The 23,299-nt window shown below is 37.2% G+C and overlaps 1 protein-coding gene and 1 long non-coding RNA gene across 9 annotated transcripts in view; one reads left to right on the forward strand and one right to left on the reverse strand.

Moving 5' to 3' along the window:
- Positions 1-610: 610 nt before the first annotated feature.
- LOC306667562 lies at positions 611-18,731 on the reverse strand. The gene is made up of 2 exons (XR_013765600.1): positions 17,512-18,731; positions 611-778 (listed from the first exon to the last, which is right to left on the reverse strand). It is a non-coding gene; the product is annotated as an uncharacterized lncRNA (long non-coding RNA).
- Positions 18,732-18,743: 12 nt separating this feature from the next.
- The window catches only part of MAGI2 (membrane associated guanylate kinase, WW and PDZ domain containing 2), a 1,317,383-nt gene continuing 1,312,827 nt past the window's right edge, over positions 18,744-23,299 (forward strand). For all 8 annotated transcript variants that reach the window (XM_079150214.1, XM_079150216.1, XM_079150215.1 and 5 more), the window contains exon 1: positions 18,744-19,375. In XM_079150214.1, the coding sequence (XP_079006340.1) occupies positions 19,075-19,375 (301 nt within the window). In that variant the 5' untranslated portion in view covers positions 18,744-19,074. The remainder of the gene's footprint in view (positions 19,376-23,299) is intronic.

A 23,299-nucleotide genomic window follows, 5' to 3' on the forward strand; every position in this document is an offset into this window, starting at 1 on the left:
GGGAAATCCTGGGGTCAAAAAGAAGAACATGGCTTGGTTCTATGGATAAATATCTCTTTGACAGGATATTTTACCATCAGATAAAGTAATCAGTATTCATACATGTACACACACACAAAATCCAAACTATAATTAGGACAAACTTAAGACAAATAAATCATTAAACTATTTTTAATGGATATATATTAGAATCATTTACTTTGAAAGTAAAATTTGGAAGGATATATTTAAAGAAGAGTTGTAAATAGCAGGTATTGAGTACCCCCCAAAATCCTGCTCCTTAAGAATACATCCAAATATACACACGCACACGTGTACACACACACACACACACACACACACACACACACAGAATTCTTTTACTTTACTCAAAAGAAGTCAAATATTCAAATGTATTTAACAGTTTGGTAATGAAAAGACTGTAAAAAACTTTTCAAAATCACAATGAGATAAAGAATTCTGAGGGTTTTTCTTTTGAGATTTGATTAATTGTGCAAGGTTTTTGAGTCCCTCAGATTCATCCTCTAAAAAGGATATGCTTATCAGTTTAGTGACATTGTATGAATTATAATGCATTTACATGTGTGAAGTAGATGTCTATTTCTGCAGCTTAACCTTATAATAGCAATTTATTTTCATAATAAGAAGTGTGGAGATAGGGAGTCAAGGTCTCTTTTATCTTTCTGCTCCATCATTCTTACAGGCAAGGCTTTATCTTCATGCTTGTCACATCATGTTCGCAAGATGGCTTCTCCTTCTTCTTCAGCTGTGCCATGGCCTGGAGAAAGAGAAAGGAAAAATGAGGTTTTGTATTAGAGGAACAAATGTATTCCTGGAATTCCCTGCTATGTTTGTACCTGTATCTCCTTGTCTCCATTAAGGTACACGGCCCCCTCTGTTGGCACAGGAGTCTAAGAGAGTGAATATTTTATCTGGGAACATTGCCATTCTGAGCAAAAAGAAGTTCTATTCACACAGAGTAAGTGGAGAATAGCTTTGGTTAGCAAATTAGGACTGTCTAAATTTTCATTGAACTAGAATGGTATATAATCACAACCAGTATTATTATGTGGCCTAAAGTTTGTAAGGTAATGCTGAATGTTGAAACCCATTCATTTTGCTATATTTGAGTTACTTCTTATGAGATAGATATTGTTTTTCATGCACCTTGCCTAAAAGATGGCTTTAGGCCCTGTGTTATGATGACCACTAACCCCCTTTGGACATCATTTAATTTCTAAGTCATAGGACCTGTCCACAAAATCTAAAGGATTTTCTGAATTGATTGCCAATGTCAGTTTAAAATAACACTTGTTTAATGCTCACATCTGGAACAGTATTACATCTTAAAGATAAGCATGAAACATTCTTTCAAGATACAATTATTTTGTCTATCTCTGCTAGCATTAACATCTAAAATCCAATATTTGATAGACTAGTTTTTAGAGTCTTAATATTGTCACCTCCTAAGAAATACTTTTTCCACTTATAAAAAGAATATTTCTTAATTGTAATCTATCTTCCACTAAAATGTAAATCTTAGGTTTTATGCATTTCTGAAAATCTTTATCTTGTTGATAATCTAGATGGGCAGATTTTTCCATGACATTTAGGTAGTGGGAAAGGAGGAGGGAGTAAAGAAGGATATTTGTTCTAATATTCTATCTGAATGGTTCTCAGATGTGAACATAATACATTTTTCTGAATGCAAATTTAATAGTAATTCATATCTAATATAATTTGATATTACAGACATACATGTAATTTCAAATTGTCTATGGATTCAATTAGAATTAATTCTATCTCATCTTACACATTTTATTGAATACATTTTTCAAATCTAATTTTGATTTGAGATGATTTGTGATTTCTGAACATTTACATGCAAGTGTGTTAAGGTATCCAATATATCACATGACATGTGGGATTTAAATACAATAAGATCTTCTCCAATTATAAAGGAAACAATGTAACCGCCTTGCATATAAAAACATTTCTTTCATTTGCTTGCAGCTAAAGCATTTAGGAGAAAAAGTATATGTGAAAATGCATTTAACAATTTTTAAAAGGTAAAAAAGAAACTCTGTAAAGGACAATGTACTTCGGATGCTATATTATACATATGCAGATAAATGTATATTTTAGATATATGATACATGAATATATAAATACATGATATTTCGAGGAAGTGAAACTGGGAAAACAAACTCACTAGTTAACTTTGTTTTCTCTTATAATGCTTCTTGAAATCTGCTCTGTAGGGTAATGCTTCTCCCCCTAGGTAAATCCATAATTGGACTCCCATAGCTAGCTTCAATAATAAAAACCATCTTGGCACTTAGTCACATAAACTGTTTCAGTTTGGGAGTTGATAGGTATAGCCACAGCAATAATAAAAATCCCTAAGCTTTATTCAAAATTAAAGCTTCTGCATCCACCTAATCAGTCATGCTATAGAAGGCAGGCCTCCAGTACAAAAGTAGGGCCTGGATAGATACTTCAGTTTTCCAGTTTGTCTTCTCCACAGTTGTAACATACAATGTTTCCAACCACCCCAGGGTTCAAGAAGCAGGCAGGAAGGAGGAGGATGGAGAGCACAGGAAAACTCTTGCATACTGGTGCTTTGGTGAGCTCCAAGGTTGCTGTCTGGGCTTGATAGGGGGTCAAAGTTGATTCTTGGTCTCCTGTCCTTTGCAGAGTGTTTCAGTTTGCTGCAGGATTCCTGAGGCCATTTGCTCCTTTCCCTTGGCTTAATTTCACTGACAGTGATTTTTGTCTCAGCAGTCTATCTCTCCATAGACTGTCTCTGTTGGAATTCTACTGATTTGTAAGCAGCCCTTTGGGACAAAGGCCAATTAAGATTACTCCAGGTTAGTTTTCACCCATGTGTGTAGAACAAACCTGTGCATGTATTTTTGGTACATTTTCAATTATAATTTTAAGCAACTCTTCAAAGCAAAGCCCTCTGTGGCACTAATGTTGTTCCCACATAGATACCATCATTAGTTATTTCTTTGTTTCTACCGCCATATGTACCTATTAATTTCAAGATTCCAGGTATAATGAATGCTAACTGATTTTTCCATGTGGGGAAAAGTATTGGGGAAGATTGGAAAGAGCTTTTGTCTTATTTTTCCACTCCAACACACTTCACAACAACACTGCAGTCATCTACCATAAAATACCTAGATTACATTTGTGGCTAATGTCTTTCTCTAGTAACTAGGATTTTGTGATACCTTATGTTTAACTACCAACAAACCCTGTTTAGGATTTGCTCTTTCCAAGATCGGTATTATTACTTTCTAGGCCCATTGGATGTAGACAACAAATAGTTTCCCTTTAAAAATGTTAATGTTCTATTAGTAATAAACCAATGATTTGATTTATCTTGTAAAAAGTAAAGGGAATTTTGCTAATTTGAAGTAATAGTATGAATTTTTTGTTTTAATATTTAGAAGTGTTTATTATATTACATAAATACATTTGAGATAGTAAATACTAGTATGAACTTATTTCAGTGTTTCTATGTTTTCATTATAGTACATACAAATACATTTTGAATATCTCTCTATATATTTCCTAGCTCTGTCCACCAAGAGTGTCTAAAGCAATGGCCCACGGATAGTAATAAATGAACTAAATGACTGAATCCTGTTTTCTATGTAGTATTTGTTTCTGAAAAAAATGCCAGATATTTTGAAGGATAGGCAGATTTCAGAACTGCTGAAGAGAAATAACAATATAAGTATGGAACAACTTGTTATATAACAAAGTGAGGAAATTGCTCAAAGAATCAGAGGGCCAAGACAAAAGGTCAAGGAAACCACATTCAAGGAACAACTATTGGCCAAATCTGGCACAATTTGAGGGTCAAAATCAGTGATGTTGGTAGTACAGTCTAGCATAGCAAATTAAGTAAGAATCTGGGAGTCCACACTGATACAAACTTTAAGGATAAATAAATGAAGAGACAGCTATTAAAGTTTCATTTGTTTATTGAGACTAGAAAGAACCTGCATGTCAAAAGATGCCCCAAGTCTGTGGATAAAACCTTAAACAAATGCCAGTCACTTAGGCTCTCATCTCCTTAGACACTGCACAAGTGCTGACATATTGGAAACTTTGTGGGAGAAAAAAACTTTTGTGTTCCAAATACATATTTTCAGTTCTGCTGGGTTGTCTTGATGCCATATCTCTGTCATCTATTTCAGTATGTTGCTAACCTTGTTCCCTGAAAAAAATACCTTTGACTTGGCCTGCAAAATGTCCATTATGGTGTATTGATTAAATGGTCAGTAAACTATATATGGCATCTTATCTTCTGATTTATTACATGAGAACATATCAAGAAAGTACCTGAGTAAATATGAGAGTCTATCAAAGGAACAGAATCTTCTGTGACATTCCATGAGAACTTGCAATCTGTTCACTGAGAAACTGTAATTGTAACTAGTTACACTAATGTATTATTTCACAATATTTATTACAAATCTGGAGGATATCAGGGTTTTCTGAAGTCTGAAACTTATACAATTTGGGAAGCTCTCTTTAAGAAAAAACAATTCAAAATTGCAAACATAAACTTAGGTCTAAAAACAAATACTTATTTAGAATGAGAAATGACATACCAACAAATTACTGGACTATACAGAGCATTGTTACAATTATAACTTTTAAAAAATTAATCCCACAAATATGACACAAACAGAAAAAAAAGCATAATGCTCTTTTATTATTTAATGGCCTACCATATTCTTTAATACATTATTCCCTATATAATTTGGTTCAGTATTCTCTGATAAAATCATTATATAACAATAATTTTATGAGATCAGGTTCTGTGAAAAAAATAGGATGATAATTTCATATTTCTCATAGCACTATTTAATAAAATAGTTTAAAATTATTAATATCTTAATATCTTAAAATGTTATTAATATCATTTTAAATTAATATCATTAAAATGTTATTTCAGGTATTGTGGTATAGTTAGTAATCTTTTATACCTCTTGAAATAGGTTAACCAACCTGTTTATAGATGACTTCATGTCATCATGCTTACTGATGGATACAGGGTTGAAGGAGTATTCCTGGAGTCATCCCACTTCACTGGGGATAGCTAGTCATTACCTAGCTCTACACAAAAGGGACCATGAGCACATAGTATATGCCACTAAACTTACACCAAATGTATTCTGACTCAATTTACCTTTGAACAGATCCTAAAGTCAGAATGAAAACATTGTTTTAATGGATTGTACATATCCTATAAACCTATGAACACATTGCTAAATCCTTCCCTTGGATGTGGAAGGATTCTCTGCAGGTGAGGGGATCTAAAGCTTGTTATTTTGGGGTTGCTGATAACCTTGTGCTGCAAATAGACTGGGACTTGTCTCTAATACCAGTGACATTATCTCTGTTTGTTTTTCCCAGGTGCATTTGTTCTCTACTAGAAAAAAATGTGTAGATTCCAATTCACCCTCTCCATCATCCCACAAAATATATCTTAAGTTCCCAGAGACATTTGATGACCTGTCTCATCTCCCATTCTAGAGGGAGAAGATGGACAACTTGCAATAAAAAGAAATATACATAGGTGGTTTTAAATAATAATAAGTGTTCTTAAGGAAATGAAACAGGTTCATAAAGGAGAATAGAGTGGCAAAAGACAGGAGGGAAGGAAACTATATTAGATGATGGGACCACAGAAGGTCTCTGTGAACTCTACTCAGATCTAAAAGAGCAAAACATGGATGCATGATGATATGAGGAAAGAACATTTCAGGTAGAGGAAAGAGCAAATGAAAAATATGTTTGAATGACTAAAGTGTCAGGAACAGAGATATCACAGGAATACAGTAAGCACAGGAAATTCAATGTCTATTCAGTTCTCATGATCTTGAATTTCAATTTATTTTCTCTAAGAATCCCTTCAAAGATATCCTTCAGAGAAATGCCTAGTGCTCATGTGTAGATAGGTATATCTGAGATAAGGGTAAAAGAAACTGTGTAGGCTGGAGTGACTACTGAAAATAGGTAAATGGGAAGAGACATGAAATTAGCTTTAGTTCTTTAGTTCTTTTCCTCTCCTGTTCCCTTGAGATTGGCTCAGTTCACTGAGACAGTAACCATGGCATTTCACTTATACAACCTGGTAGAATTGGAAACCACCAGAGAAACTTTCCTAAGTGAACCTCCTGAATGTCCTCACTTTACACATATTATCTCCTTGGATTTGGCATTGAAAATTATGCCTGGGGAAAAAGCTCCTGGAAACTGCATTACTGTTTCTTCTTCCCAACTCTCTTGCCACATCTCCCATCATCTCACCTTCCTACCTTCACATCCAGCTATTCCATTTCTGCCAGGGACTTAGTAGTTGAAAACGCCTCCAGGTTCCAAGTTATGAACACAAGTTCCAGTAAATATCGTGCAATGAATGCTTCAAACATAATTCTACAACTATAACTTAAAAAGGGAAATGAACTAACCATACAAAACACACTATTAAATCATGATTTTCATGAAGTGATAACTAGCTCTCAGTGCCAGTGTATTTAAATGTGGGCTGAACATCCATCATAAAGTATGGTAAACTTAAATATTGAATTGAAAATTATAAGCCAAAAATGACTCAATCTTTACATATTTTCATGAATCTAATTTGCATCCACTTTTAGTAATCATAATTTAATTTAATTTTTTTTGTTTTGAATGGAATAATGATAAATATTCTAGTGGACAGCAGCTTTTAACCAGAACAAATATATCATGGAAACGGTATTGAAAATAAATGCTAAATTATAAATTATGCTGGACTATATGTACTCCAGGAAGAATTAATGGTGTCTCTGTCCTAAAGAAACTCACTAGTGATAAAAGCAGACATGCAAACTAGTAATTGTGAAGTAGTATTTCAAATGTACGAGATGTTAGTAACATAAAAATTGAGCGATTCTTTGGGTGGTGGGTAGAGGACAGTGAGACAGGCTCCCTAAAGGAGGAAATGCTTGAGGCTGAGTTAACATCCAGTTCATCAGATGAAATGGAATAAATGAGAATGCTAAACAAAGAAACAGTATACACAAAATTTCAGAGGCATGGATTAGCACCATGTATAGTGAGAAGTCAGGGAAGAATTAATACTAAGCAGAAACCAAATCGTGGAAGACTTCAAAAACTAATATATAAAGTACTCCAATTGAATGCATAAATCAATGAAAGTGAGAGTTACCTACTGACTGACAAGCCAAGTTCCCACCTCAGGACATAAATATTTACTTTTTCCTCTGCCTAAAAAGCCTTTCTCCAAAATTTTTGCAAAACTGGATACCATTTATCCTTCAAGTCTTGGTTTATAAATCACTTGCTAGGAGAGCTTTCCTCTTACCATTCAATTAAAGTCGTACTACTCTATCACACCCACCTGCTAACGTTCCATTTTCCCTGTGTGTGAAGGTTTCAGTATAGGTAGAATGGAAACATACAATAAATATTAATTTTACAACTCTATATAACATACCCATTTCCCTTTGATTTCTAATCTCTACACTCCTGCAAATTAGACTGAGAAAATCTTGGAAATTGCTAAGCAACGTTTGATGTAGTGCAGACTCCAGGGAATTGTTAGCTGGCAACATTCCCTCTATCCTGTAAAAACATTTTTTTTTTCACTAGTAGCCAAATGAGTATGACTAAAGTAGAAGAGACCCTTTCAGAGATTTTTGCATTTTATTATCTGAAAGGGGTAAATCTCTAGTGCAAAATTATGAGACAATGTGACAAAACATAGTGAAGCATTTTGTAGAGAGTGGAAAAGATGTTTCTAGCCATTTGAATCATACTTCCTATGCAAATATTTCTACCCTTTAGGAGAAACCTACATTTGCCTCCAGAGAAATAAACCGGGAAATAAATCTCCATTAATTCTGGAAAAACTTACTCTTCTTTCATTTAGTATTTACTGGCTAAAATGTGATTTTTGAGTAATATTTATTTAATATCCTTTAAAATATTTGGAAGGCTTAAAATTATAATAAGTTTATTTTTCTTTTGGTCAATATTTTAATGAATCCCTGAAGTCTTGTGGTCACATAATCAAACAGACTGCATGTACCTTTGCCTTTTTAATTTTGATTAAAAATCCGCACACACGTATTCTTATTAAATGAAGAAAATATATCTTCATTTCTAGTTCTCCTAGCAAGTTATTGTTGACAACTCAAATAAAACTTTAAATACAACCTAATGTAGGTAGAACAACTGCACTGCATTAAAATATGTCCTTGAAATCTTAAAATTATAAAAATTCTAGTCCCTATACTATAAAATTCTTTAATATAAAATATAATTTAATTAAGATTCAAAACTAAATGGGATTTAATTTATAGACTATACATAACTAGTAATTGATACATCAGGGTCACTATTAACTGTAGGTAAAAATGTTTATTATTATCCTTTAAAAGCATGGAAAAATTTATTCCACACATACAAAATTTTGAATTGCATCATATTTATCATAGCACTTCTTTTTCAAGGTACATTGTACATTAAACAAATATTAATTCAATGCATATTAAAATAAGTTAGTTCTCTTCAAATACCTAATAGCTTTAGATTCAGTGACTCTACTCTGGAAAAAGTCTAGAAGATATTCAGGAGAAAGGATTTCTAGGGGTGATCCTACAAATCGAATGTGAGGCAGCAATGGCAGCTGGTTGGAAGAATATGAAATATTAGAAGAGCACGAGAGGGCAATAGGAGGCCTACTGTGTGCAGTACTGGCCAAGTCCCATATAGGGAACATGTTAAAAGAGCACTTCCAACTGAAGCACTACTTGACATTAAATAGGATGATGGGTGCCTGGTCTTCAAGTATTTATAACTGACAAAAGGATTCAGAGATTGCATTCATGTTACTGATCAAGCTAACATGGATTCCCAATAAATAGGTCACGTTTTATACATAAAAATGATTTGACTTATTCTTTATGAACCTATGCTAGCTTCATATTATTGTTTCTTTCTCTTGATATCTTAACTCTTTTGATCTAAAGTTTGTGAAGTTCATCTCAACAAGTTGTGATAGCTCTGCTTTTCTCCTCAATTCTACTGCCTCCCCTGATGCCCACTTTTCTTCAGAGTGAAGATAATGGTTTTCCAAAGTTCTGATTCTTTTATTGTAATATGTTCTGAGAAGTTGGAAGATTAAAATCTTCTAAAGCAACTAAATGATTTCTAATTATTCTAATGATCTGTCTGAAAGTACTTCTTTCTCTTAATGAAACTTACCCCTCTTTTTTTTCACTTTAATAACTATTCCCCTTGATAGAGAAATTGAGATCATTGTCTTAAAACTCCACCATGTTCCCAGATGGAAATTTTATTCTTTTTGATCTTTTAAAAATCTCCCTTCAAATTGTGTTTTTACTTCATTAGTGTGAGTTGATTTTGTGCTTTAGAGACAATTTCCCCTTCATATTCATTAATAGATTGTATCCCATTCATTCCTAATATATTATAGTGTCCTTTGACTTTCTCTACCTCTAGTAGGAATGAAAATATAAGTCATGCTCTTGAAGTAAAACTGTGCTGTGTCTGGAATGTTAAAATCATAGGACGAAATGTGTTGACAAGGCTCAAGTAGCATAAGAGTTCAGTAGGAAAATGACTTGAATTTATCATATAAATAAAAAACTTTCTTAAGAACTTTGTTTAACCTGAACTTTCAAAGAATCCCTATCTAGGCAAATGGCTGCTTCTCAATGGATGTATGAATTACAAGAAAATATGTGTAATATTTGTAAGATATACATATGTATATGTTTAATATATAATAATATATTCAGTCATAGACATATGTATAAAATACCCTAAATACATATGCAAAAACTACAATCTACATATTTTGGAAGAAACAAGGGTAAGGATACGATTACTAGTATTGATCATATTCTAACTCTTAAAATTGTTAAAAGTGAATTATACCACACAGAATAGTGTCTGGAGAGTTTGCAAAATTATTAAAATTAGTATAATTAGAATTACATTCTCAATGCCTCCAAATGTTCATCAGCATTTGTTCTTCTCAATAATCTGACTAAGGAACTATGGTGCACTTTTCTTTGAATTTCTAAAATTTGCTTTTCCAAAGACTAGAAACACAGCTGACTGCTCCTTACTATTTCAATATCTAATATGTTCACTTTCTTCCCACAACTTTACTTTTACCTACATGTATTTTTCACTAACAGAAATTAAATCCATGATATAACCATTCCTTTGTTTCTTATTTTACTTCCTTTAGATGAAACTGTTGTCATTTAAAATAAATATATGAAATAATAAGCAGTTGGAATGTAGGCAGTAGACATATTAAAATTGGTACCAGATAGTTAAAAATTATTTTTAAGCTCAGGATGGAAATTGATGGGACTCAGAAGGCATATATTAAGAGTTATAGTGAAAAAACAATAAATTAAGATGTATACTTGAAAAACAGGGAATAATATGAAAAATAGAAGCTGTTAGAAACAGCAAAGTAAGAGATGAGTAAATAGTATTTTATAAAGTTTTCTGTAAGAATGAGTACAAAAAAATTGCAAGATGGTTTTAAAAGACTTAGAAATAAAAAAAAAAAAAAAAAACAGAATGTGACAGAAAGTGAACTATCCACTTAAATGTAAAAGGGGATGGAGATAGACACAGCTACTTGATGGCATGAAGTCAAAGTATCTGGGTTTTTTTCAGTGTTTAAAAAAATTTAGTGAGAAATGGCTTAAAGTAAAAAGAAGGTATGAAAATGTCTTTTTGAGTTTAGCAGAATGTGAATGATGATTTAAGACTGACAATCACTGAATAAGTAGAAAGCAAAAGAATAAAAAAGAAAGATAAAGTAAGAGTCATATTCAAGCAGTATGACTGCATGATATTGGATTAGAAGGAATACATTTCCAGGTTCAAAAAATATTATCCTGCTATATTTTATGCAGATGTTGAATACTGTAACAAAAGCATCATGGGTTCTGATTAAAGTAACGGTTATCACTACACAAAATGTTGCAATGGCTTTAAAGTAACAGAACAAAAAAGTATCTTTTTTTCATGTTTTCTTGAACTGGTCAAATTTCTTCATACTTTGTGGGCTCCATAGTGAAGATGGAGCAATGATTTAAACAATTTGCTGTTGCAATTCTCTTTCTCCACTCTATATATTTCATGGATCATAAATTTCATGCAAAGAGATATTTTACAAGAATCAAAGTAACATCCTTCAGAACTTTCTAGCAATCAAAATAATCTGATAATATCATGAATTTAAGTAGTCAGTTTGCTTCTTCCATCTTTTTTCTCCACATTTCTAGAATTTTGGAGAGAGAGAGAGAGGGAGAGGGGGGAGGTGTGAATAATGACAGTGCTGTTTGAAAGTAAATTTCTGAGTTATAGAGAAGTTGAACTATGTACTTTTCCCCAAAGCTTAGAAATACAAAGATGTTTTATATAATGCAGAAGAATATTCAAGGAACAATAATTCTCAAGTAAAAGGAAACAATCTTAGCCCTTTCATGCAAATTTAAATGATATAAACCTAAGAAGGTACAATTATAAAATATTTGAGGTTTCAAGGTAAAGAGCATTAGCCCTACAAAGGTAATTTGACAAGAAACTACATTAAACATACAGTTCTGTTTATGTGTTTTATGGGTTCTAAGCCCATAACCCTTTGCTTCACTAACTTTAGGAGACCTGAATTTCTCAGTATTAGAACTTTGCATTGAAATACAGTTTTCTTCACTGGTTTTTCCTTTCCTCTCTAGGCCCAGAAAAGGATGTTATGAACTAGAACTCACTCAAAACGTTTTCCTCTTCCTGCATTTTCCATTTTGCTAGGTAAAGCAAGTGGGTCAAGGTTTCAGAATATGTATTTGCAGTCCAAACTTGTTCCAGAACTTGGGTTTGTGTTTCTAGTTGCTGAACTTATGCTGGGCACACCCATGGAGTCACTGGGTTGGGCCAAGTATGCTGGAAATCACCAGATAAACACGGCAAACAATCTTACAACACCATGTAGGGCAACTTTGGGAAGAAAGTCATATTTAGAGTAGTACACATATGAACTGACAACAGAATGGAGTCTAAAATTCATATGAAGTTTTATGTGAAACTAGAAACTTGAAATAAAATTGCTCTTGGTTGAGGATAGGTGATTGTAACATTATTAGAGATACTTTGATAGAAAAACTCAAGAATTTTCATGTGAATATCATAACAGATTGAAAGGGAGTTTAGGAAAGGAATGTCCATAGGCCAAAATGGAGTGCATGGAGTCTGTCCCTTACCACCATCAGCACCATCTGCCCAGACCCAGTGCTGTCCCAAGTTCTTAAAGAATCTTCTTTACTTAACTTCATGCTCATACTTAGTTATGTTTCATCTTTTCTTTGTCATAATGAGATCTTCTATAACTTATTATTATAAGATACTACTATGGGTATAAAGGAATAATCATTTAATAAAATAGATAAGAATTCATATTAATAATGCAATATTAGACACTTTCACTTTGAACATATCTGCCATTAGGCAAAATTTTACTGAGTTTTCACATTGTGTCAGACAGTGTAAAAGTATAAAGATGGGTAAGACGTAGAATCCATTCTTAAAGTCACACCCATTATTGCTGTGGAAGATAAGGAAATACCTTATAAATAAATACCTTATAAATAAATGAAAATAAGGAAATACCTTAGAAATCATAGTCCTGAAAACAATACATGGACATGTAAAGGAGAATTGTGTTTGCAGTAGGAGGAGTCAGAAAGGCTTCTGAAAGGAAAGATGGTAACCCCAGAAATATGTCTAGGAGGCAAAGAGTTATGTCAGACAGATAGAGGATTATATTTTAGGCAAACACAGAAAAAGGCTTAGTAAGCAAAGGAAATTAAGCAGCTCAGGAAGGTGGAAACAAAGCATTGAAATAGGAGGGGAAGATATAGGTCTAACCCTTGGGTAGGACACCTGGGTCAGCTGCTCCAGGCCTCAGGTATGGTGGGAGATTGACCCACATACCACATTGGTCTAATATGAGTATCATTAAATTTAAATTTTGAAATTTACGTCTTGACTTATATTCCAAGGGACCTAGAATAGATGTTATAAATGTACCTACTTTCATTTATCTATCTTGGAAAACCCACATCTTGGTTGCCCTGAGTTCTAATCTCAGAGGTAAATAAACATAGCTAGAGAGATAGGAAAAGGGCAGAGGAGAATCAAAGCAGCACCAGGCGTTTTGGCTTTGCTGTGTACATAATGGATGTAACAAGTGGATTTTAAACACAGGAAAAAGAATGGTTTCAGAAATGTCTCTCTAGTGACACAATTGTGATTTTTGAGGTAAAAGGATGAATAAAAGCCCACAATAATACATGGTAGTGATGTTGGAGACCTAAAATAAGAAGCAGTAAGGATAGGAGCCATAATAATCTATAATACTGTGGTGGGCAGAGTAATGACATTGTATAAAAGTTCCACATCCTAATCTCTGAAACCTAGGACTATGTGATAATACATAGCAAAGGGAAATTAAAGTTACAGATGGAGCTAAGGTTGCTTATCAGCTGACTTCAGAATAGAGATATCCTGCTGGATTACTTAGTGGGGTCAAAATAATCACAAGAGTACTGAAAAATTAAAAGAAGCCATCAGAAGTATCTGAGATAGAGAGACAGAGAGGTGAGAAGGTCCTGGCTGGCCATTGCTGGTTTTGAAGATGGAGCAGTTGGACCACAACTCAATGAACCTGGACCACCTCTAGGACCAATAAATGCAAAGAACAGGAGTCTCCCTTGAAGCCCCCAGAAAGAATGCAGACCCTGTCCCCAACACCTTAGTTTGTGATCCACAGTTTGTGAGATGAGAAGTCTAACATGACCTGGTGAAACCCATCTTGGATTTTAAACATCTGATTTGTTACAGAAGCAGTAGGAAACTAATATAAATACCCAGTTCAACATTAGTTTGAAGAACCACACTGAATATTTACTACTGGGCAAAAATGTGGAGCATGTCAGTACATTTCTGATAAGGATTTTTAGATGAGGTGCACCACACTTCGGTCATACTGTCTGTAGTCTTTCCTCCTCAAACACTTACAGATTTCTTAATATATGGACAACATTTTTACATCTGTTGATCAATCATGTGCTGAGTTTTGTTTCCACATCTGTTCGGTCACTTAAAAATGCACTTAGTATTAAGGATTTTAAATATAACATGACATTGATAGTAAGAACTTTGAGTCACAGAGGGTTCAAATCATAACTCCATCCTTTATTGATGGTGTGACTTTGGGCAATTTAAAATAACCAAGCCTCGGTTTCTTCATCTGCAAAAAGGAAAGGCAGTGTCTCACATCAAATCATACCCTGAAATGAGGATTGTGTACACATGATTTATTTAGAAAATCTTTCCCACGAAAAGCCAATAAAATATCAGAGTGAGCAAGTTAGGGGAGGAAATTATTTCATGCAAAATCCTAGCAGCAACATGGTCCTATCAGGAAATTTAAGGTATAAATGAACCTCAGATTTTCTTGCCACTACAAGAAGAGGGCTGGGCTACATAAGGAGGTTCATTCTGGGAGAGAGGTTAACTCGCAGGTGGTTTTTTTCTAGCTTTCTGTACTTTAGGCAAACTGAGTCTAGTAGCTTTTGGGCAGTCTTCCAAAGAGTGTCAGGACAGGCTGTTGGAAGAAAAAGAACATAGAAGCTATGGGAAAGAACACTCAGGTTCAAAGGGATCCTAGGACATCAGGGTGGAGCCTGTCTGCCACAAGAATCGACATTATAGAACTTGTTTATGAATGGCACACACTCAGGTTTCTCTTCCTTTGGCTTTCAGAATTTTGAAATTATTTTTCTTTTGGGATAGAATGCAATATCTAGTATCATTTTCTTCATATAGAGGACTAAATGATGAAATAATTCTTTTATGACAGAAGCATCAAATCCCAAAAGGTCAAAGAAGACAAAGGAGAAATAAAGCAAACCTGAAGGATGCCAGAATAGAAATGAACCACATTATTCTCCACCGAGCATTTCAAAATGATTGTGGTTTCAGTCATATTTTTTGTAGAGCTGCAAATTTGAAATTATTTGAGACTCTTGACTTTTTGCTTTCATCTTTGAAAAGGTAGTCAATACCCAACAAAATAAACAAAAATATTTATCTAGTCACAATACATCTGACAAGAAATGCTATCAACCCCCTTTCCCAATAAATTCCCAATTTTTATAGAAAATATTCTCATTTTATTGTTATCCATATTTCCTATACTGATAATTAATACCTTTCATTCTGATAGCACTTTACAGTTTTCAAGTTTCATATTTTACATGATATTTAACCCTGTCATATATATTACCACCTCCTTTTTTTCAGATGAAGGAATAATCTTGGAGACATTCCAAGTGACATAGTTAAGTTTCCCTAAAGACAGTATTAATTTCTGACTCCCAAGATTGAACTCTCTTGAGGGTTCCCCTTATGCTTACGTCATTTACCAAATTTGAAACACAGCAAAATTAACATGAAGAGTTATTAAGTAATAAAAGGGATTGACTACAAAAAGAATAGAGACCACTAAAGAATGCAGGGATAGCAGATATAAGGAGCAATCACTGCCTTTAGGACTGCAGGGGAGTAACCAAGGAGGTTAATATCTTGGAAGAACTCCCCCAATCTTCACCTACCATCTTACAAAGCTAGAGTGAGACTTCATTGGAAAAAAAACTATATGGCTATGGCTCACTGGATGGCCAAGAAATTTGTTGAGGTATTACACACTGAGCTGGTAGTAATCCACGAGCTGCATTGCTGGTACAACTTGCTGGGAAGTCACTCATTGCTATGTCAGTGAGACTGACAGGGAAGCCACAGACTGGAGAACTGGCCAACTTTACTGGAGAGAGTGTAACAGTGGTCTCTCAGGCATGCTGTCCAGAAGGCACTTAGGGACCACCACATCACAGGACCAAGCAGAGAAGCGCTATACCCAAGAAAAAGAGCCCCTCCTTTTTGTCACTGTCAATCCAGCACCTTCTTCTAACAAAGTCTAATATTGTGCTAAGTGACAACAAAGAAATATTTTCAAATTCTAGCTCAAATATCACAATTTAGGGTAAAGAAGAGTAGACTTGGTGCTGAGGAGCACCAAATTAACAGCATGCACTTCCATGACTCCACTGGATTCTGGAGGAGGAGCGTGTTCTTATATCAAATTCCTGTTCCATTGGTTTTCTTTTCTTTTCTTTTTTTTTTTTTAACTGCCCCTAAAAGATGGAATAGAACCAAACTTGAGGGACACTATATACTGAGAGCTGGTATGATACATGGTAAGTACATGGGCAGTGAGTTCAATGTAGTGACTGAGACAAGGTCTGAAACAAACCCTTGGGTCTAAATGGATACTTGCTTCCACACTGACTAGATCTGTAGCCTTGCAAAAGTATATTCCTGTGCACCTCAGTTTCTATACCTGTAAAAAAGGATGAATACAATGTCTGCTTTATTATCAGAAGAAATACTTCAACATGAATAATGCCTACAGACGAATTTCTGTATTATTAGAACTATTTGTCCCATACATGTTAAGTTGTAACTGCTGTTAAACAAACACATATTTTGTCTCATTTTCAGTTTACACTTAGGACAGTGTCTCATAAAGCTAAAACCTAACTTCCTTCCATGAGATTGAACTTTGCTACAAAGTTTTGCCTGCTCCTGAGCACTGCCTGCAGCTCTGGTTTCAGATCTAGGCACTGGACCTGACTCACTGAGTAATTGTCCCCAGCCACAGCTAACTCTTGGAGATCTAGTTTCTCACGTGAAAAAAAAAAAAAAAAAAAAAAAAAAAAAGACACAAGATTAAACAGATCATCCTTCTTTAAGTTCTTCTCCAGTTCTGACCTAGTTTGATCTTTTTCTCCCCCCAAACAGAGAGGGAGGGAAAGGAAGGAAATTACCATTTGGAACGCCTACTCACCTGTGCCAGGCAAGAGTTTTGCCTGCTTTTTCTAACTTCATCTTCACCATAACCCTCTCAAATTAGTATTATTAACCCCATTAACAAAGGAAGACACTGAGTCTCAGCTGAGTTTACTTGATATTATGCTTTAGGCTCCTGGTAAGTAGCAGACTGGATTCAGACCCAGTCTGTTTGGGTAGTCCAGGCATTTTTAACTGTACTGCTTGCCTCCTACATTCCCTCCATCTCAGACATCAAGAATCTTAACTGCTCAATGCTTTCATGCACTGATTTAAAGAGATGAGTGGGTGTTAGACTTTTTTTTTTTTGTCAGAAACATATCATTTGAAAGTTAAGCAAATGAAATTCGTTTATCAGTTACAGAAAAATTTTAAAAATCACTCTTAATGTCCTATAATAATCGGTGTTGCAGTGAACATCAGCAGCCCTCCTGCCTTCTTGAGCCCTATCCTCACCTTTCCTCCTGGTTGCAAAGCTGGTGAAGAGAGAGGAAAGTCTTGGGGGTCAGAGAGTTCAATTTCATTCCAGATCAAAACCTTCTTTCTTTTCACTGTAGCAGGGGTTTGTCTAGATCATCTTAAGGTTTCTTCCCCAGGTACAAGTCTGACTGGAGGCTCTTCTGAGCAGGGCGTGCCCTCCTTCCTTGGGTCGCAGGTCGGGGGTTAAATGTCCATTTCTCTGCGGAAGTTGCTCTCTGCAACCGTCCCCTCCCCAACTTCACCCCTGTAGCCCTCTCCTTCCCACTCTACTCCTGAGAAATGTGAAGCTCCTTACTGGAGATCCCTAGAATCGCCTGTCACCAGACAATCCCCCGCCCTCCGCTAAGTTTCAGTCCTGATTCTGGAGCCCAAGATGCTGCTTCGCCTTCTCCCCGCAACCACAGTAACCAGACTCCAGTTCTCTAACTTTCCCTTCTTGGAGGGGGACTTCTGAGAACTTTGCGAAGAGTAAGCAACTGTAAAAGTGAAGCGATGCTGCCTCTCTCAGCAGTGACTTCCTCCCCACCGCAGAGCTCCAGGCTCCCAGGCCTTCTGCAATTCCTCGCCAGGTCTCTGCACCCCAGTTTTCTCACGGTAGGATCCGGCGCCAGGAGGCATCAGGCACTCGGTGCGCCGGCTGTCGAGGTCCCTCTATTTCTGTTCCATCAGAGCTCGGGTCGGAGGAAGTCTGGGCGTCCTCTGGGCGCTGCAGCCTAGTGCACCGCTGGGACACTACAGGGACTGAAGAAAGGTCCGCACTGGGCTCGCGGCCCTTGCTGCCGGCCTCCCCACGCCGGGCCTCGGCTCCCCTCCTTCTCGGCTCCCGCCTCCTCCCGTAGGCTGCCAGGCGGACCCAGCCTGCCTCTCTCTCTGCCTTCACTACCGGGTCAAGCTGAGGAGGGAGGGATACAGCGGCGAAGCCCTCCCTGGCTCAACACCCGGTGCGCGCGCGCCCCTCCTCCCTCCCCTGCTTATTCCCTCCTCCTTTGCCTCCTCCCCTTCTGCCAGTACAGTACAACTAGTACACACACACACACACACACACACACACACACACACACTCCCTCCCTGACGCTGCCACTGCAGCTGCCATGGATATCAGCTAACAACACACACCCAGGCGCGCGCGCGCGCTCCCACTCGCACCACGCAGGAGTGGCCCCCGGCATCCCTACCCTCTCTCCCCACCCCCACCCCACCCGCTCACTAGCTCCGCTACTGCTCCTCTGGCTCTGCCGCCGCCGCCGTCGCCGCCGCCACCACAGCTTCCTCTGCTGCGGGGCCACAGCCTTGAGTGTCATTCAAGGGACAGCACAACCTCACCCAAGCTCTCCTACCTCTGCCCAGCCGTCCCTCTCATCCTCCCCCTTCCTCGTCCACACTTCATCCAAAGAAGAGGGAAAGCACCGAACAGAGGGGGGAGGAAGGCAAAGTCTGCTTTTCTCACCCCTTTGCCCCCTTGCTCTTCCATCCTCATTCTCTTACTACCAACACCCTCCCCAAAGGATCCCCAGGAACTGAGGCGACTCTCCCACTGCCATGTCCAAAAGCTTGAAAAAGAAAAGCCACTGGACTAGCAAAGTCCATGAGAGTGTCATTGGCAGGAACCCGGAGGGCCAGCTGGGCTTTGAATTGAAGGGGGGCGCCGAGAATGGACAGTTCCCCTACCTGGGGGAGGTGAAGCCCGGCAAGGTGGCCTATGAAAGCGGCAGCAAGTTGGTGTCGGAGGAGCTGCTGCTGGAGGTGAATGAGACCCCCGTAGCGGGGCTCACCATCAGGGACGTGCTGGCTGTGATCAAACACTGCAAGGACCCCCTCCGGCTCAAGTGTGTCAAGCAAGGTGAGCGCAGCCGCTGGCTGGGTCCTTTGCCAAGCGGTGGGACCGCTCGCGGCGCGGGGCAATGGAAGGGTGGGTGCGCATGTGGAAGGGGGTGTGTTGCGCGATGGTGGGGTGGGGTCGAAAGAGGACCTGCAAGTGAACAGCGCCGGGTATCCGACTTGGGGGGCTAAGGGAAGGGGAGGAGCAGGTTGCGGTGTGGCGTGCAACTTTGTTTGCGTAGTTAGACCCTCCCCTTTGGAAGGTATTCGGCCTTGTCTGACCTCCTCAGAGCTCCCGGGGCAAATTGAATGTGCGTCAGTGGCATCGCCCGCAGTGGATGAAGAGCTTTTGGGGAAGGAAGGAGGGAAAGAATAAGGAGGGATGGAGGAGGAAGGGAAAGAAAGGAGGAAGGAGCAACTCCAGGGTGCAGCGGCATAACCAGCGGGACTGGGAGGAGCAGAGGGTGGTGGGACCAGTGGACATTGCGTCCAGCTTTTCGAGAGCTGGACTGGAGACGCCTGGGTCCCCAGCCGTTCCCTAGGGTTCCCAGAACCACTAACTGGCGAGGAAGAGAAGGGATAAATTGCTTAGGGAGTTTTGACGGGTCTTCTGTAACTTTTTCCCTGCTTCACTCCCCTGTCCCCCTCCCCCGCCCACGGTGGTGTCATGTGGGCACCGCGCGTCACGTGCGGACTGACTAACCCCGGCGCTCACCCCTAGCCAGCAGTCGGGAGGAGGCTCCGGAAGAAGGCGCGGCGCTAGCTGCGCGTTCTACTTTTGGGGGGTCGAGAGCAGGAGATAGTTCCCCGAATGTACTTTACTCAGGGGGTGTCCTCATGGAGTGGAAGTCCTCCTGTGGTTGGGCTCTCCTCTGGCTGAGGAATTGGAGGGGCGTGTTTCTGGGGAGGAGCTGGATGGGAGTACCCGCTGGTTACAGCTCAGGCTCCCTCAGCTCCAACCTGACTTTGATGAACCTCTGTGCAAGGCTGTGACGTGGACGTAAGGAGAAGAATCCTGCAGAACTTTCTCGCTAACTCCATCTTTGCTTAACAGAAAATTGTCCCAAAGGAGAAAAGAATGAGATGAAATATGAGTTTGAATAGAGGGCAACTTTAACGAGTGAAAACTTGTGTACCTGTTTTTCACACGTGATTACATACATACCATTTCATAGCTTCATGCACACTTCATGTGCCACATGTATATATGTGTGCTGCACATGAATATCAATCTAAGGCTTGTTGTTGATGTTGAATCGTCCTGCCTCAAAGATGGGATTTAGCCTATCATTGTCTCTACTTTGAATAACCACTTAATCCTATTGATCAACTATCAAAAAACGGTCTTAGGGACAGCACTTTAAATTTTTTAATCACTGTAAAATGTTACCTAAAAAATTCTTTAAATATAAATTGTTATACGAGAATTTTTTCCATTGGAATTTCTTGAGTATTAATAGTTGATGACTTTATACAGTCTAATTTATTTGTAAGACACAAAGCACATTAGTATGACACTGAAGAATGTGAGTTATATAATACAGTAACTTGGCGTTTTTCAGTATGACACACCTAAAACAAATACTTGGATTCATGTTAGCATGTTTCATGTCATGGTACTACCTGATAACAATAAATGTAAGTGTTAAGTTCTGGTTTAGGGTACAAGAAATGTACTGCACAATTAACAGCCATGGTTTTCTTGACATTGGGCTTGGTATTAGTAATGAAAAGTGGTTGCAAAATTTAACACATTTGTACATTGAACTAATAGTGTCCTATAAAGGGATCAAATACCCAATTTTGGTTTGCAATGGTTAATGCATCTTAAATGTAGTATTCTATTCTGAGTACTATATATTGAGACTGCCTTTGACAAACTTTAATACTACCAAGTAATAATGTGTCCAAAAGGGAAAGAAAGGGAAATTATTGAATGTTGAGTATTGAGATTTCATTTCCATGAAAATTCAGTGGAAATACTTTGGAAAAGTGAGGGCATAAAAGTTGTCATTAAATATTGAAAAGCTATCAAGCATAAAAAGAAATGTGACTAGCCCATGATAGTTCACAAGACAAAAGAATAATTAATATATGGAAAATTTTAAAGGCTGAAGCATCTTTACCTTCATTAACAACAAGCTCTCTAACAGAGCTTTCCAAAAGTCTCTGAGCAATATTGTGAACTGAGCTTCCAAAGATTGTGGGTGTTCATAAAGAAGCCAAAATGATCATATTCCATGGATTCCTCTGTAAGATGGGAACCTGAACTAGATGTCATTTGTATCCTGCTGTGATTTGTTCTAAGAAAACCTCTGATCACTAAACTTCTGTATTATATTTTATTTGGAGAATTGTTGCTTTTAGAATTCAGGGAATATATGCACAGGATGTTATATACTTAGGTTAATATCTCTTCGCATCATATATTAGTCCTCAATTCTAGGCTTCACAGGTTCATTGATGATAGAATTTTGTACTGATGTTCGTAGAGCCCCCACTGGTACCTGATTCACCTCCTGAATCACTGCTAACTGAGAAAGAAAAGGAATTGCTTCTGCTACTGTTCGTGGAATGTGTAATCTCTTAGATACTCTTTTAAATATAGTAACGCATATAAAAATTCTCTTGTTGAAGTCATTCTTTTCTTTGTCAAATAATGTTTATTTTATTTATAATTGTAAACAAGGTAAAATTTTCAGAACCTGAAATATAGTGCTGTTTCTTGGGTGTTAATACAGATTTCAGTTTTTGGAAAATCATTTAGAAACTCTTGGCTCAGTAGTTATATTTCTGTAGAGCCAAAAAACTAGCATAGCTGAAAAGCTTAAACATGGTTTGTTTAGCAGTTGTATTTTTAAATATTAACGAGATGAATTTTGAATATTCATTCAGATATTGGGCATTATACAAAAACTACATGAATAATTATAGCTAAACTCAGGCATATTTTGTAAAGAAAATGGAAATTTGAATAACAAGTATATTGATAAAACATATACCAGATAAAAATCACATTATTATCTCAAATTTTATTTATTAATTTTAGTAATTTTACATTTTAGTCATAATAATTTTGTATTATTTTAATTTTAAAAGAAGATAGCTACTAGAATTTTAAGACACGCTAAACAAGATAAATGTCATTTTCTATACTATTTAAATACCTTCGAACCCATTTTTAAAAAAGATTTAATTAAATGATGGGGTTTCCCTTTATAGTTTAAGCCATCTATTTTTAAGCCACACAACACTGAGCCATATATGAAAAATATTAATTACTGTCACATTCAATTATTTTTTATGAACTATGGCTTTTTATTCATTTATAATAAACTTTGCTCCCCAAAGTATTTACTACTACTTTATATTTGGTAGGGGTGGGTACCAGGGATTGAATTCAGGGGTACTCAACCACTGAGTCACATCCCCAGCCTGTTTTGTATTTTATTTAAAGACAGGGTCTGACTGAGTTGTTTAGTGCCTCACTTTTGCTGAGGCTGGTTTTGAACTCTAGATTCTCATCCCTCAGCCTCCTGAGCCACTGGGATTATAGGCGTTTGCCACCATGCCTGGCCCCAAAGTATTTACTTGTAAAATAGCAGTTCATTTTATGATCTTATTAACGCATCAGACCCAGTCAAAGAAAATTTCTTGGGTGGTTTTGAGCTCTATGTTGAATTGCTAAAAGTTCTTCTTTTGCCTTTTTTTTTTTTTTTTTTTTTTTTTTTTTTTTTTTTTTTTGCCACTGAAGTTCACAGCTGATCATTGAATAGATCTTGTGTTCTACATTCTTAGCACTATATGGCTGCTAAAGCATCCATACCTACAGAGGCTGGATTTATTTCCCATTTGATATCTCACAATGGAAAATAAAGGGCAAAAATGTTTTCCCATTCTTCCTGTGTGGAAGATGGGAAATAAGGCCTTTGAAATTCAGTGCTGG

Source organism: Sciurus vulgaris (genome assembly GCF_902686455.1).
Source record: "Sciurus vulgaris genome assembly, chromosome: 8".
NCBI classification, from domain to species: domain Eukaryota; kingdom Metazoa; phylum Chordata; class Mammalia; order Rodentia; family Sciuridae; genus Sciurus; species Sciurus vulgaris.